The 14,994-nt window shown below is 34.3% G+C and overlaps 3 protein-coding genes across 3 annotated transcripts; all 3 read right to left on the bottom strand.

Moving 5' to 3' along the window:
• Positions 1–700: 700 nt before the first annotated feature.
• Positions 701–2,860, bottom strand: LOC111831111 (agamous-like MADS-box protein AGL18). The gene is made up of 9 exons (XM_023784652.1): positions 2,733–2,860; positions 2,505–2,553; positions 2,367–2,407; positions 2,130–2,229; positions 1,709–1,750; positions 1,448–1,506; positions 1,098–1,134; positions 933–1,012; positions 701–845 (listed from the first exon to the last, which is right to left on the bottom strand). Exons 1-9 carry the CDS (start codon positions 2,858–2,860, stop codon positions 701–703), a joined length of 681 nt encoding a protein of 226 aa, XP_023640420.1.
• Positions 2,861–7,804: 4,944 nt separating this feature from the next.
• On the bottom strand, positions 7,805–9,132 carry LOC17889649 (protein MIZU-KUSSEI 1). The gene has a single exon (XM_006294630.2). It carries the CDS (start codon positions 8,897–8,899, stop codon positions 7,997–7,999), a length of 903 nt encoding a protein of 300 aa, XP_006294692.1. The 5' UTR covers positions 8,900–9,132; the 3' UTR covers positions 7,805–7,996.
• Positions 9,133–11,695: 2,563 nt separating this feature from the next.
• On the bottom strand, positions 11,696–13,621 carry LOC17890114 (EGF domain-specific O-linked N-acetylglucosamine transferase). Its single transcript, XM_006294030.2, has 3 exons — positions 13,289–13,621; positions 13,113–13,190; positions 11,696–12,961 (listed from the first exon to the last, which is right to left on the bottom strand). Exons 1-3 carry the CDS (start codon positions 13,473–13,475, stop codon positions 11,748–11,750), a joined length of 1,479 nt encoding a protein of 492 aa, XP_006294092.1. The 5' UTR covers positions 13,476–13,621; the 3' UTR covers positions 11,696–11,747.
• Positions 13,622–14,994: the final 1,373 nt, after the last annotated feature.

The following is a 14,994-nucleotide window of genomic DNA, read 5'->3' as shown; positions in this document are numbered from 1 at the left end:
GGTTTTTGTCCAATTTTCTTCCAATTTTTTTAAATAGGAAAATTTACCCATAAACTTTTTTTTAAATTCCTTTTTTTTTTATTTTTTGGTTCACCTAATGTATGTGTATTTAAAAGTAAAATTTCCAAAAAAAAATTAGCAGAGAACATTTACAGTGTAGCCTAGTACATAACATAATAATAACTGTAGGAACATAATTGTAAAAGTGAAATTAAACAATCTTGTGGAATATGCTGATGCTCTTTGCCAAGATGTCTGTAACCTTGTTTTTGATTAAGACAGAATCTAGATGTCTCCCTCTGTGTATTATATAGATCTAGTTTTATGATGTATGAATCTGATCGCTTATGGTTCCAATATTACTCAAACTATAAAATAGATCATGTATAGAAGAACCAATGTATATCTTGGGGAAACAGTTCATCAAATCCTTTGTTGTAGAACCAAAAGAATATTTTAGGTTAGAAGACCACGTGAAAACCAGATATATGGCCTCTTTCATTCGTTTTGCCAAAAAGAAATGGATAAAAGAATAAGTGAAGAAGCAAAAGAGGAGGTAGCTAGGAATATAAAACCCTAAGTCAGATGCTTACTTGACATATTAAAATCAAATGCGAGAGAGAGACTTGACTTGACTAACAAACAAAACTAAAATAGAAAAAGAGAAACCATATATATAGAGTCTCGTAGACGGAGTTGATCATTGGCGTGATCTTCTGAGCTTTTCTTCCATTGCTGGTGCAAACTTATGATCATGCAAATCCACCAATCCAAGTTGTATCTCAATTTCAAGTAAGAGCAGCTCGGCAGAATTCATACCGTCGAGCTCTCTACCATTCAATCTCCTGTCAGATTCAAGGAAAAATAAACCATGCATGAGAAATAAAGTGTACTGACATCGACTCGCAACAAGAGGGATAGCGATTCATTACTCTTTGAATTGCCATAGTCTCTCGTATTCCATCAGCATGGTTTCATTTTTACGTCTCTCGAATTCTCTCTGCATTCGCGACTGCAGTAATAACATATGCAATTATAACGACACAATGTTGGGGCAAGGAAAGAGGCAGGAATGTGAACTAATATGATGTGCATACCAGCGGTGTTCCTTCATCATCTTGTCTCTCTCCCGCGCTGTATACAAAGACCAGATCAGGCTTTTAGTTTTGCACAGTGGGTTCAATGTCAAAGAGATAAAAAAAAACCAGTAATGTGGTATTCTGCTCCAGACAACTAGAGCTTAGAACCTAAGTGGTTTCTCTGAGATTCTAAGGCATGGATGAATGGAGGACTCAAAAGATAATATGCCAAGAAAGCAATGAAATCAGATCCTGCAATAGCTATATATCTAGTTTTTAACCCCAAACGAACCCCCAAGTTTTAAAAACTTCTAACCAAACAAACACCAACCAAAAAGTTATTTCTTTAGCTAGGAAGAGGAGACTACCTGCTTGTAGAGGATTTGCAGGGAACAGAAACCTCTCTCCCCATACCCTTTGCGTCATTCTTCCACAAAACAAAACAAAAGAAAAGAATGTAAGAAAACTTCAAACAATTGCATTACATATTACAAGATCAACATGAACGTGTTATATATATTTTATGAAACAAAACTAATATTCCTCGCAAATTGTAGACCCGGAGGGGTATAATACAGCAGCTCGCAAACAATAATTTCATAGGGTAGGCGAAGTCAGGTGACGTTTACCTGTTTGAGCAGCCTTTCATCTTCTTTCAGCTTTGTCTTCTCCTGTAATAGTTACAAGAAAAAAATATGTATTTTGAGAATTAATTCTTATAACACTTTTAAATAAGAGAAGAAACAAGTAAGATGTATTTATTTCTTAAACTTAATGAAATGGTTTTTCATTCACAAAGTAGCAAAACGTCAGGTCACACAGCACCACAACAACATCTTCATATATTTAACAGGAGAGACTGGACTAGCCTCAGTAATCCAAGGCTCCACCGCCATATTCAAAAAGACTTTTAACATGCTAAAGAACATATCTACTCATGAGTCTTTGTACCTCAAAAACACATCAAAATTTACAAAAACAGAGGCTGGTTTTCCTATAAACTAGAGACCACCACACACACACACGCAGACAATAGTATTCTTTACTCACCTTTTGGTCCTTGACAATGAGCAAAACAGACTTTAGATGGCCTTCAAGTAATAGCAACTCGGGGAAAGTCAGACCGTCGAGATCCTTACACGTCATTCTCCTGCGAATAATATAAAGGATTACTCATAAAGAAGAATCACAAAGCAAAGAGAGGGAGGGAAAATAACAAAAAATAAAAAGCAGATATATAGTTTTTTCAGAAACAAGAAATTAATGGGAAATGTGAAAGAGCTAGACCTGGTCACAAGCCGTAATCTCTTGAGTTCCTTCTCCATAGACTAGAGAACAAAGTGTGGAAAAAGCGATATGTGAGCAAAAAAATAAATAATAAATAAGATATACTGAAATCTCAAATGTTCCATACAAGATACATACCATTACTGCTTTGTGATCTGGTTCGTGTGACCTTTGTTCATAATAATACCTAGAAAGACACAGAAGAAGAAAGCAGACCTTTTGTTTAAAATGTTGCGTATGGCTAGCTAGGGTTTGGAACTCAGGGTTCCATATCTCAATCACCTAGCTAAGAACTAAGTCAACAAGAAAACCCTAGGAAATAGAACCCTTTCAAGCTAATAAATTTAGCCATGCGCGCGAGTTTACCGTAAAATGCTGCTGCTGCTGGAGAATCCACAAAAATCGCAGAGCTCTCTCACCTTCTTCGTCTCCTTCAACTTCATCCTAATCCTTCCCTTCCCCTTCAACTTCACCTTAAGCCTTCCTCTCCCCATAACGAGATTTCTAACGAACCCCAAAGTCAATGTTAACCTGATTGCACAACTTGTAGGGTTACGTCCAGAGAGACTCGAGCGAAGAATGGTTAACCAACCCTTCTATTAAATTTCCAGTTACTTTTTAGGTTTTCCAAATGTATATTGGAAAACAGAACAAAAAAGGAAAGAAAAAAGTTACAGTATTATTATTACTAGTATTATATAGGCTGATATATAATCTCATAATGACATGATACAATTTGCAAAATGAAAAATTTCCGGAAAAATTAATTTTAATACTCAAAAATAAAATATATATACATATATATATAATGAATTTCAGTATATATCTTAAGAAATATTTGATTAAATATATATATATATAAGAATATTAGAAGTATATTAAATATTGTTAAAAATATTGAAATTACTTCCCATTGTAAAACAATCATTTCTTTTTTCACTTTTAAAGTTGTCAATTTTTTGCATAAATAAAACGAAAAAAACACAATTTTTTAACTACTTATCACAAAAAAAAAAACAAAAAAAAAAAACACCAAAGCTAATGTAGTTATAAAATTAAACACCAAAGCTAATGTAGTTATAAAATTTGGGCTCTATATGGGTCTTCTTGCTAGTTTTTCATAGCAAATACGTTTTCTGGTATGCATGTATTTAAAACACTTTTGATGACGTAGTCACATGTAATTTTATAACCACAATAGCTTCACTAATCTTATTGTACGTGTACATCATACGTTCAAATTATGTTAATTGTACCAAAACATATTTAACAAAATAATGTAAGAACCTTTACTATATATAAATAATATACGTTAATTAGTTGATAATTGAGAAATGATGAAAATATCTGTACTACAGCTTGAAGATATTTTTATCTTGACAGTTAATACACGTGTTTAACTAACATAATTATCATCAAGTTGCATCTTGGTTGGATGAGCACTTTTTAAGAACACACTACTAATAATTGTTTTTTGCGGTAACATGATGGTAATATGGTACAAAGATCGTATCTTTGCTTCCATCAATAAGTTTCAGGCATTATGATTTGTTAAATAAGTGTACTTGTATTATTAGGGTTGAAAAAATCACTACATTTTTGTTGTCGGCTTAATTATGATCCAACAAATATATATATAAAATTTCTAAAGCTGGATGTATATAATATATTCTCGTGAAAATATCTCATGCATGGAAAATATCTTTTACGTTGTCCTTTCTTTAATGTTGACCATGAACCTAATTTAGGATAATGTTTTCTTTTGCTTATGTATTACTATAAATCACTGGGTACAAATACGTGGACGTGTGATACGAATATATATGTTACTACAAGACCAATAATAGAGAGAGAGAGAGAGAGAGTTAATCAATTTGTCAAGAAAAAAAACTGAAAAAGTATTAGTTTGTTTGGTAACGGTAGGATATTTCAGATCTCGTGTTTGATTTCCTTAACCTGTATTATATATAACCACTAGCTAGGGATTGGATTGGACATTTAACTAATTTAATGTTGATTTGCACTTTATTTAGTCTCGAAGTACGACATCTAGACAGTAAATCTCTTAGCCACGTCGACCTCTATTAGGTGTTCTTAGCAAAGACTAATTTATAGCTCGATTCGTTTGAATTATATAAAAAAAAAATGTATTTCGCCGTTAAATGTGTGACTCACGCTAGAACGACTATAGTGAATGAACGAGTTCTCGAGAAATGTTATTTGATATCACGTAGAAGCCATATTCACATTAGTCTTTAGTCTCTCATAGCAGTCTTAGACTATCTTCATTAGAGGTATTTTAGGATTTTCAAAAAAAACATTTTATATAAAAAATATTTTTTGAAAATTTGGAGTATTTTAACTCCTAATATACTCCCAATAAAAATGGTCTTAAATAGCCGTAATTCCATGTTTTCGTTTTAAAATTTTAATTAAAGAATACTGAACTAGAAAAGGATTATATAAGATAATATAGAATATGGTGTTGAGCACGTTGGGCATCTATATGATGATTGATCTATGTGACCAAAGGCATGTTACCACTAAGATTCAACGATCACCTAAAGGTATATATGGTTGGTTGGACTTGACTCTTGAGGCACTATATGAGACCATCGTTAAACACTTACATATTTTGTATATTTTTTCTGCGTTTTCTATATCGATGCTACAGAAGCTTTAATTTGGGGTGGTTAACATTAAATCTCCAAAAACAAATAAAAAAAAATAGGACATAATTTACCATCGCCAATTGGAGCTAATTAAGACTAATTAAGGTAGCTAGTCGTAATAGCTTCTCCTTTTACGTTGGATCCACTATAACTACATACTGTATTGTTAGGTGTATACACGTTACAGTGTTGTTAGGAAAAGGATAATCCATATTAGGAAACTGGCATTCAATACAAAATAATATAAAACTTTCCATTATTGATCACTTAACTATAACGATGATCAGTTATCTACTTGGAGATTACATAAATTAACACTAATTAAATCATAAATCATATGCCTATGACGAGAGAGATGTCAGATTTGCCAACCATAAAAGCGCATTGCTCTGTTATAAAATATAATGCATGAATATCTTTCGTATCATATAATGTACACAGTTCCGGCGTAGGTTATTCAATTAGAAATGCCAATATGCATATACATATTTACATTTTACACGATGATGTATGATAGAACCAGTTAAGAAAAAAGGTTTAGAAGAAAATTCATAAATTATAATTTGTATTTTCATTCAAAAATTGTAGAATCAGTATTATTTTGGCACATGTAAACTTCCATCTATATGAATTCATTATTTTGTTTGGTTTTTAAATTTATGGAACAAAAAAATCATAAAAACCAAAATATCTATGAATTATACATACATATTAGTCATAAATAACTTATGAAGACAGAATTGTGTACGTTATACGATGCAGATTAGATTTTCCCGGAGAAAAGCGTCAATATTAAAATAGGTAAGGCAAACTAGGCAAGGCATGTGTTGTATCTGCAGTAATCAGGTATGCAGAGCTTATTCAATAATGCAACACCTTATTATTATATGTAATATCATCGGGGTTTAGCACTAGCTATGAGTTGATAAACTAGACACATCTCTTACGATAATTTTGCCATCCGTCTCTATATGTAAGTACGAGTTTTTGTGATAAGTTTTTCTTTTTAAGTATATATCAATATTGATTATTTTATATTTTTGTTGGTTCATTCAGAAAGCTATAGCACATGCATTTCCTTCACACAACTTTTTGTGGATAATTTACTGCTCTCTTTTCTAATGGGACAATCTTTACCATATCTTATACATTTCTTTTGTCTCTCTATGGTCTTCTCGATCTAGCTACGACGCATATACCGGTATACGTATATGATATGTATTTATAATCCGATTAATAAACTATACATTTAATATTTCGTATGTATAATGGATGTTTATGTTATATTATCCGTAGCCCACACTGCTAAGTATGATATTGTTGATTGATATTGATATCGATTTAATAACAGAAACAAATCTTTAAGTTGTAGAGGGATTATTAGAATGAATGACTAGTTCTTTTAGCAAACCCAAGAGAAAAAAAAAAAAAAAAATCTGATTTATTTATCAAATCAAAAATATAAGAGTTCCATTCACAAAATCTTGATAATTTATGTAAATCAACCAAAAAGTACCGAACAAAATAATGATTTTCTTATATATCCGGCCGGTTGGTTCAACTATCAACCCGGTTGAAAGAAAGTTGTTGCAGTGCGCTATTGTAACCCGGTTTGAATATTTGGATGATATACTTATTAGATAAAAGTATTTGTGTCTGCAAATACGCCACAAGTAATATTAAATCAAACTTGAAAGAGAATAGATGAAAACTTTAGAAATTTATGATTGAAACAAGGAAGAAAAAGTTAATCACCCAATAGTATAAACTTTTGAGGTGTTTCACTTCTACCGCCATCCAACACACAAGAATTAGGAAACTGATGATAGACTCAAAAATTAACCTTTGAGATGAAAGGAAACAAATTTTGTGGTCCAAAGAATGCAGGGGAAAGTTCCTAAAAGGCTAAAAAGGCAATTTTTGGCTTTGCGGCTGTTGCTAAGTTTTTTCAGACTTTTGTCACACCAAAGCCAAGTCTGAAGTCCCTGTGGGGGTTTTACGCTCTTTCCCACCCACTTTTTTCTCGCTATTCACCCCTACATTCCCCATTTCCTTGTATTTTCTCCTCATATTTTAGATCTGATCACAATTTCATTTGTTAGGTTTTCAACCTTCTTTTTTTTTACTTCCACTTATAGAGTTTTACATAAGAATTTGCAATTCTCAGATTTACATAAGAAGGATTGAAAACATAACAAAATTTGATATTGTAACTTCTTATGTAAATTAATCATTTTAACGTATATTTTGAAAACTCTTCCATTTTGGCCTTGCTTACATATGTCAAAAAGTTATATACTTCACTATGTATACTTTATACTTATCAATTTATCATATGTCTACAACTACAAGTGTAACTCGTTAGTTTAATGGTTATCATATGTTGGGTTTTAATCTAAAATATAAATGGTGTTTGGTTATGAATTTGATTGTTACACGTTACAAGTCGAAAGCAAGGCCACTTTCTAGATAATTTATTATGTAGTTGTTAAACAGAATTGCTCCACGCGTTACACTAGACGTAAAAAGCGATTCGACTTGCTCAAATTAAATACTAAATGTTTATTATAACTAAAGACAATAAGAATCTTAAATTGGCATTAATCATGACGGACCATGTGGGGATCTTCTTGCCTTGCATATAAAAGCAACCACAAAAACTAATTTATAATTACATGAGACATCCTTCCTTCCCTTATAATAATACCCAAAAAAAAAAAAAGTTCCAAACATCAAATAAACAAACAATTAGAAGAAGGGAAAAAAAAAAAAAAAAGACTATGATACTCTCTTTCTTTTTTATAGTTTTATATCACTATAGCTTACATATATTTCATGACACAACATTACATTCGTTCACTATATAGTAATACGTCACTTAAAAGACATTTTCAATTTTAAGAAAGTCAATAATTCTCTTGTGAAATTAAAAAAAAGATAAGACATTTTGTTTTATTTTTATATTCTAAGAAGAAAAATACTGAGTTCTGGACCTCCGTTTTTGTCAGGGTTCATCATGTAGAAAGCCTCCGAGTCACGGCTCCCCACGACTCTTTCAAACCTGCCTCTCATATACAACAACTCCCCAAGATCCGTTCCACTTCCAACACCGGCCACGTCATCAATACTCTTCGGCGTCGGGATCACTCCTGCTCCCACGGTAACCCTAGAGACCGTGTTCAGCACGCGCCAATCCGAGTCAGTACACGCGCCACCACGGGACACGGCGTATCCACACTTCCTCCCGTTGCAATACATCGTCCATTTGGGCTCTTGGAAGAGCTTTGTCCCCGGTCGATGACGCTTCTCGCACTCCAGAGCGATCCTGACGAGCCCCGACGACATCTCTTTCACGAGAGTTGCCGTTGACATGGCCAGGTCAAGAAGCAAGACCGGGTCGGACCTCGGATCGTACTGGACGGAAAACGTGACGTGGCCTCTTCTGTGTCCGTACAGAGTCCCGGTGACTCTTCTCCCGAGAGAAGAGGATCCACCGGTGACGAGTGAGATGAGTTGGTTAGAAACACCGGAAGAAGAAGACGGCGGAGAAGGGAGGGAGAGGAATTTGCATGCGGGGATGTTAATGACGCTGATGAGAGAACGCAAGAGGGAAGAAAGCTTCAACTGGAGTTTCCCGATATTCCTAGACGAGGACGAGGAGGAGGAGGAGGAGGAAAGGGAGACGGAGGAGCATCTCCGGCAAGGGACTAGGAAGAGTTCGTGTTCAGGGATGGTTGGTATCAAAGCCGAAGAGGACGGTGAACGACCGTGTAAACCACGCGCAGGGGAAGTCGCCGGATTGATCTTTCTTGTGTCGCAGCTGAAGCTTCTCTGAAGAGCGAGTTCTTGGTACTGCACCATTCTTATTTATGATCTATATGAGTCTTGGAGAATTAAGAGGGATGTTATATTGATATATCATATATGAGGAAGGAGGAAGGAAAGAAGGAAGAAAGCGGCCGACCAAAGTGATGATGAGTGTTCGAAGAGGTGTGGCCGATTTGTGTGTGTATTTATACACATTTTACATGATTATTTTAAAAAAGCATATAAGTGTGATTATGTTATTTATTGCCTATCATTGAGAGGTCCCAATAAAATTTTAATATGTATTTGTTAGTTTATTAATCAATCAGGGGATAATATTATTACAAAACCATAGAGCTAGTTTAACAATATCAGTATTAATTAGTAGTAATAAAAGTATATTAATTGTTTTTACCGATACACATCGATACCAATACGCATGTGAATCGACTATACTTTTTTCTCTGTGTTTTAGCTAGTTTTACAAAGTAGACGATATGTATTTGTTGACAAATAGTATATACAGTATGTAGATATGTAGTTTTTTTGCTTCTGAAGTATTATATGATACGACTACGACTACGACTTTGTATAGTATTGCTTTAAATTTGTCATTAGAAGTTTACTTTCGTTATCATCAGAATCTCGCCTCCATCCTCTTATCCCAACCGTCCATTTTAAGGTAGGTCCACGATGGACCCGGCTAACCACAAATTGTTGATTTTGATTTCATTTTTTGCAATTTGAGAGGTTTCATTGACGCTGTCTTTTAAATTTGATTTTGTTTCCGAGAGTGAGATATATAATATGTTGACATTCGGATTTGACAAGGGACAACGCAACTGGAGTCGTTGGGCATTCGTTGGCTTTAAACGGTGTGTCGCCGCATAGATCGTTTCCCATACACATATTGTCCCGGTCGTATGTAGTGACGTGGTTCACATATGGAAGAAAACGATCGTTGCCTAGATAACATTGTTTTTAACAATATCACTTTCTTTATGGTAAACAAACACCACAAAGAAACACATGTGTCAAAAATGCATAAGGGAACTAATGTTACCCGTATGCATAATCCATGCAGATTAAAAAGTTGCTTTTCTCCTGATTGGAAATTTAAATGTAGTTTAGTGCGCGCGTGATTATACTTTGATTGTTTTATGTTTGTTAATATGTGGATGGAAATCAAGACTAGAGACCATATATGTGCGTGTAGACGAGAGACCTAACTACCACTCGTATCAATAGCTGCTTATTTCAAATATATTATAGTATCCTTGAGGAAATTAGTTATTAATTTCTTCAACGTCTCAGATGAAATTTTGAACCCTCGTATGAAAGATTAATAAGAACATGATAAATTCGTGTTGTGGTATAAGAGGTGCTGGGTTGACGTTCTAAATGAACAGACAACATATATCCATGTTTAAGGACCTGATTGGCTACAAAATGGAACACTACTAAGTGATGATGGTACTGAAATTTAAAAGCATCACTTCAATACTTCAATATCTATACTATTACATTATATATTGCCATATCGGAGAATCTATGTTGTTGAATAAAAATAATAAGAAGGATATCGAGAGTCGAGACAAAGGTAATATATATGTTCGATTATTAGAGAACCGCAATATATATGTTCGTAAATGTATATCTATATCTATATATATATATATATATATATGTGTGTGTGTGTGTACGCATGATTTGTTTATACGTTTAAAGATTAAGTGCGAGGCCACAAAGTACCCATAAATTCGCACGTATCACCATAACCATATTAAGCTACAAGTATTAAGGTTGGGACCGATTATAAAAGATTAAAATGGTAAAGAGAGATTAACTAGGAAATTTGGGCGGTTCCAAAACATGAGATATCGTTCTTGGTTCATGATGTAACATGTTGGTTACCTAACTATACGTAACAAAAAGACACCCGTGGTTTTCTTTGATTATGAGTTCGACACGTCGTTTTACTTCTGCTTCGATAAGTTTTAGAACCATTTTTATATGATATGGAAGAAGATAAAGGAAACTAGAAACTCTAATGATAGAAAAAACTTTTGAAAATCTGAATTAAGTCGATCTACGAATACTCGTATATCTATCATTGTTTATAAAGAAAATGTTTGAATTGATTAAATTTATCTACGAATTTTACTTAATGCAGAGTGATATGATATCTGCATGCTTTTGCGGTGGTAACAATTATGGATCTTAACAACGTTGGGTTTTAAGAATAGGAAAAAAATGTCCGGGAAAAAAACTAGTCGTATCAAATTTGAAAAAGAAAAGTATAGACGTTATCATTTTAATCTCAAAATTTGGGTTGCTTACTTTGATGAAGTAGTTGAAAATTCACTAATTCAAAAGAATCAAAACATCTTGTTATGATCCAGGTAATTGTTGCTTAGCCAAACAAACAAAAATGATCCAGGAATTGTCTAACTTTCCTGATCAGCAAGTGAGAGACGGACGGAGCAGAGTGGACTACTGTATGTATTTATTACTGGGCCGCTCGGCCTCTATATTCTTGGCCTCTTGGGCTATTCATACTGTATTATATTAATATACACGAAAACCCATTAAAGGTTTTTTTTTGTTTCCTCTCCTCAGAGGTCAATTCATCAAAGTCAAAACTTGTTTTTAAGTCAAAATTTTGATAGTCATTGACTCGTTGTTTTTCCATTATTTTATATTTATCTAGGTAACAAAACACTAATTATTTTTTGTGCTTCGAAATTTTCTATAATATTAAAAATGATTTGATTTGATTATTTTTAAAAAATTGTTTCATTATTTTAAAAGAATGAATTTAATTGTCAATCAAAACTTTACAAAAAGTAATAGAAAAACCAATAAACTTTCTTCTGATTTTCTCTCTATAATAAACATATCTCTATGTAACATGTAAACGAGGAACTTCCTCTCTAAATCTTCTTCTGATGGTGAAATCGTACGAACGAGTTAACGTTTCTCTAAATCTTCGCAAGTCAACCTTCACGTTCTGTCCTTGTAAATAAATTTTCTTGGTATATTCCCATCCTTTATCGTTGAGACTATCCGGATCTCGGATTACAGGATCATCTTTACCATATTCTTCATATAAAGAGCTCTCTTTCGGCGCAATCTTGTAACCAATGTACTTCAGTCCGAGCTTCTTCGCCGGTTCTCCATAGTATGTCTCTGCCGCCCAATCCGTCCCTAACGGGATTATCTGAATGAAGACGGTTTTTGGTTTCAAGAAAAGGAAATGAGTCATTGCTGCTCCATGTACACCGATCATTACATCGCTCCTGTTCAACGACCAATATATCTTAGCCATCTCTGTTGTTTTTTGTGGTCTGAGGACCTCCACATTGAATCCTGTTTCTTCTGCCAGCTCCACCAGAAGTTTCTCGTTTAGTATCGCCCTCGATGATCCGTTTCTTGATAGAATCACCAGTTTTGGTTTCTTCTTGTAATCGAGTGCCGTCACTTTGGCCTCTGTTTCCTCCTGAATCAAGCTTAGGATACGATGAGTATAGCCCCGATCCAAAACGTTTCTGAAATCAACTATAGTTTGATTGCCAATGACCAGTGAAGAATTCACAGTTAACTCGTCGTGAATACGTAATCCAACCGTTGCTTCTTTGAAACAATGCGTTCTCGCATCTCCACTGAAATCGACCAGAGGATAATCCGAGAGCTGCGAAACGATATCTCCATACTTCATCTCCCACCAATCATGATACTCGACGATCACAAACACAACTTTTTTGTTGTAATGCTGCGAAGTTATAAACAAGGGGATGATCCCGTCGTTAAACTCGTGGTAAACGTTTCCGGTGTATCCACCAGTGGAGAAGAACACAGCAGGAACATCGTGGTACACATCGCAGACACTATCTGAAGATTTTTTCGGATCTTTGGTGATGAGGTTGAGTTCTTGAACTGTGTCCATCACACTAGTCTCCCATTTTCTGGTGTAAGGTTTGATCTTTTCCGGTTTTGTGTTGTTCTTGGTGGAGGCGGTGACGAGGAAGACTGAGGAAGAAGCAGAGTTTGTTCGGATATCGCCTTTCATAACACATATATCAGATCTCAAACCGGTTCTGTCACAACAAATGGTTCCTGCGTACAAAAATAAGAATCGATCAGTTTTTATCAGATTACACACACAAACTCTGTTTCTAATATCAATATTAAGAGATCAAAACTCTGTTTTAGGAGTAACAGAGGAGTAAAAACGAATTAAGATAAGATATATGAAAAAAAGACTAACCATTGGAGATTTCGGAGCACAGAGGGGTATTGAATGGCTCATTAGAACTCAGACCTTCGATTTCTCTGCGAAACGAATCTGGAGAAGAGTAAAAAACAGAGAGATAAGTGATAGATCAGATAGAAAAACCAAAAATAGTTAAAAAGGATTGTGAGAGAGAGGGAAAGATATAGTACCTAGGAGGGAGAGAGTGGAGAAGCCGAAGAGGTAATAAGGAGACATGACGAAACAGCAAGAGAGGAAAGAGAGGAAGAGAAGACAACGAAACTTTTGTTTAGCTCTCTTGGAGTAGCAGCAACCGCCGCTTCCACCACTTTCCTCTTTTCTTCCATGGTGGATGATTAGTCTCTGGTACTGCACCATCTTCTAAAACCTAGAACGCAGGTTTCGATGTTGATGAAGAGTCTGATCGATCTTTCTTGGTGATTTGTTTTTCAAGCACGAAAGCAGAGGGTTTTTTCACAGGAGAAGAGAGAAGAACTACACAAGCAGAGAAAAAAAATACTTTCCTTGGGGACGAAGTAGAGAGAGAGATAAGATGGGTGACTCTGACGATATATATTATAGAGAGAGACTTTTTGATACATACGCATATATATATATATATATATATATATATATATATATACATACAGAGTATAATGAACGAGTGAAACAATTAAAATGATAGGGATCGATGAGATTCTTTTTAAAATAATTTTGGGGTTTAGTGGAGTTTTCGGGTAAGAACACGGAAACAACAGAGAGGAGACGGCTGTCAACTCAAGTGTTGTTTGGTCAAAGTCCAATAGAGGTTAACTAGAAAACGCCGTAGCGTTTGGTTTCGTGGGCTTAAAACGACGTCAAGTTTTAAAAAGGCTCATATGTTATCTTTTTTGATGGTGCATGTGCATGACCCCAGAACATCCGCTTTGACAACGGGTTTCGCATAATATGATGAGCTATATTATTCGCTTTCCTTTGCCAAATGCAACGAATTGTGAGCGACAAAAATAAAATAAAATGCAACGAATTGTGTATCTTTTGTCTATTATATCACTTACCATAAAAATTGCAACCCTAAAAATGAATATTTAACTTATCCATGTTATATCAGACTACAACACAATACTCATACCCTTCCAAGTTCCCAAGATTTCCGAAAATCCAGACGGTAGATTAATACAGTAGTTGGATTGGTATTTCTCTTCTTCTGCTCCAAATTTAATTTTAAGCTTTACTGTCAGAAATGGTCGGATAGTGTTTTTTTTTTTAATATAATGACTTTGATAAACACTGTCAATGGCGGAATCATGAAAATTTTAGGTCTTAGTAAAGGAAATAAGTATATATGATATATGATATAATATATAGAAAAAAAAAGAGTATAAATGGTATAACTTTTAGAACTACAACATATTTCTGTGTTATTCTTCCCGCGTTGGCACATGACCGCCACCATTATTGAGCCGCCCCTAACTATTTGAAGACCAAATAATTAGTTTGGTAAACCTTGTCTCTAGAGCTACTAATCAAACAAGCTATATGGATGGAAAATTAAGAAAAACAAAATAATGATCTAGTTGGATGATCCTTAAATGAAAAGATTCACAATGTGACTTTGCATCATAGATATCATGACGATTTAAATCAATTATTATAAGAATTTTTATTTATGGAGAGATCGAATCTGAAGTTTAATCTCTACCTAAATAAGCTTCTACCAAAACGAATCTGCTTTTGGAAGCAAAAACCAATATCACCACCGTTTCACTTTCTTTCCCATAGAATCAAACAAGGTTTAAGTGAATCTTAAGGATGGATCCATTCTCGAAGGATTTGCAACCTTTGTTTGATAAAATCAGGGGTTCTATATATAGTTTTGATGTAAAGGAAAGGGATT

The sequence above is a fragment of the Capsella rubella genome, unplaced genomic scaffold (genome assembly GCF_000375325.1).
Source record: "Capsella rubella cultivar Monte Gargano unplaced genomic scaffold, Caprub1_0 scaffold_4, whole genome shotgun sequence".
Classification (NCBI taxonomy): domain Eukaryota; kingdom Viridiplantae; phylum Streptophyta; class Magnoliopsida; order Brassicales; family Brassicaceae; genus Capsella; species Capsella rubella.
This window is presented reverse-complemented; position numbering and strand designations above follow the sequence as displayed.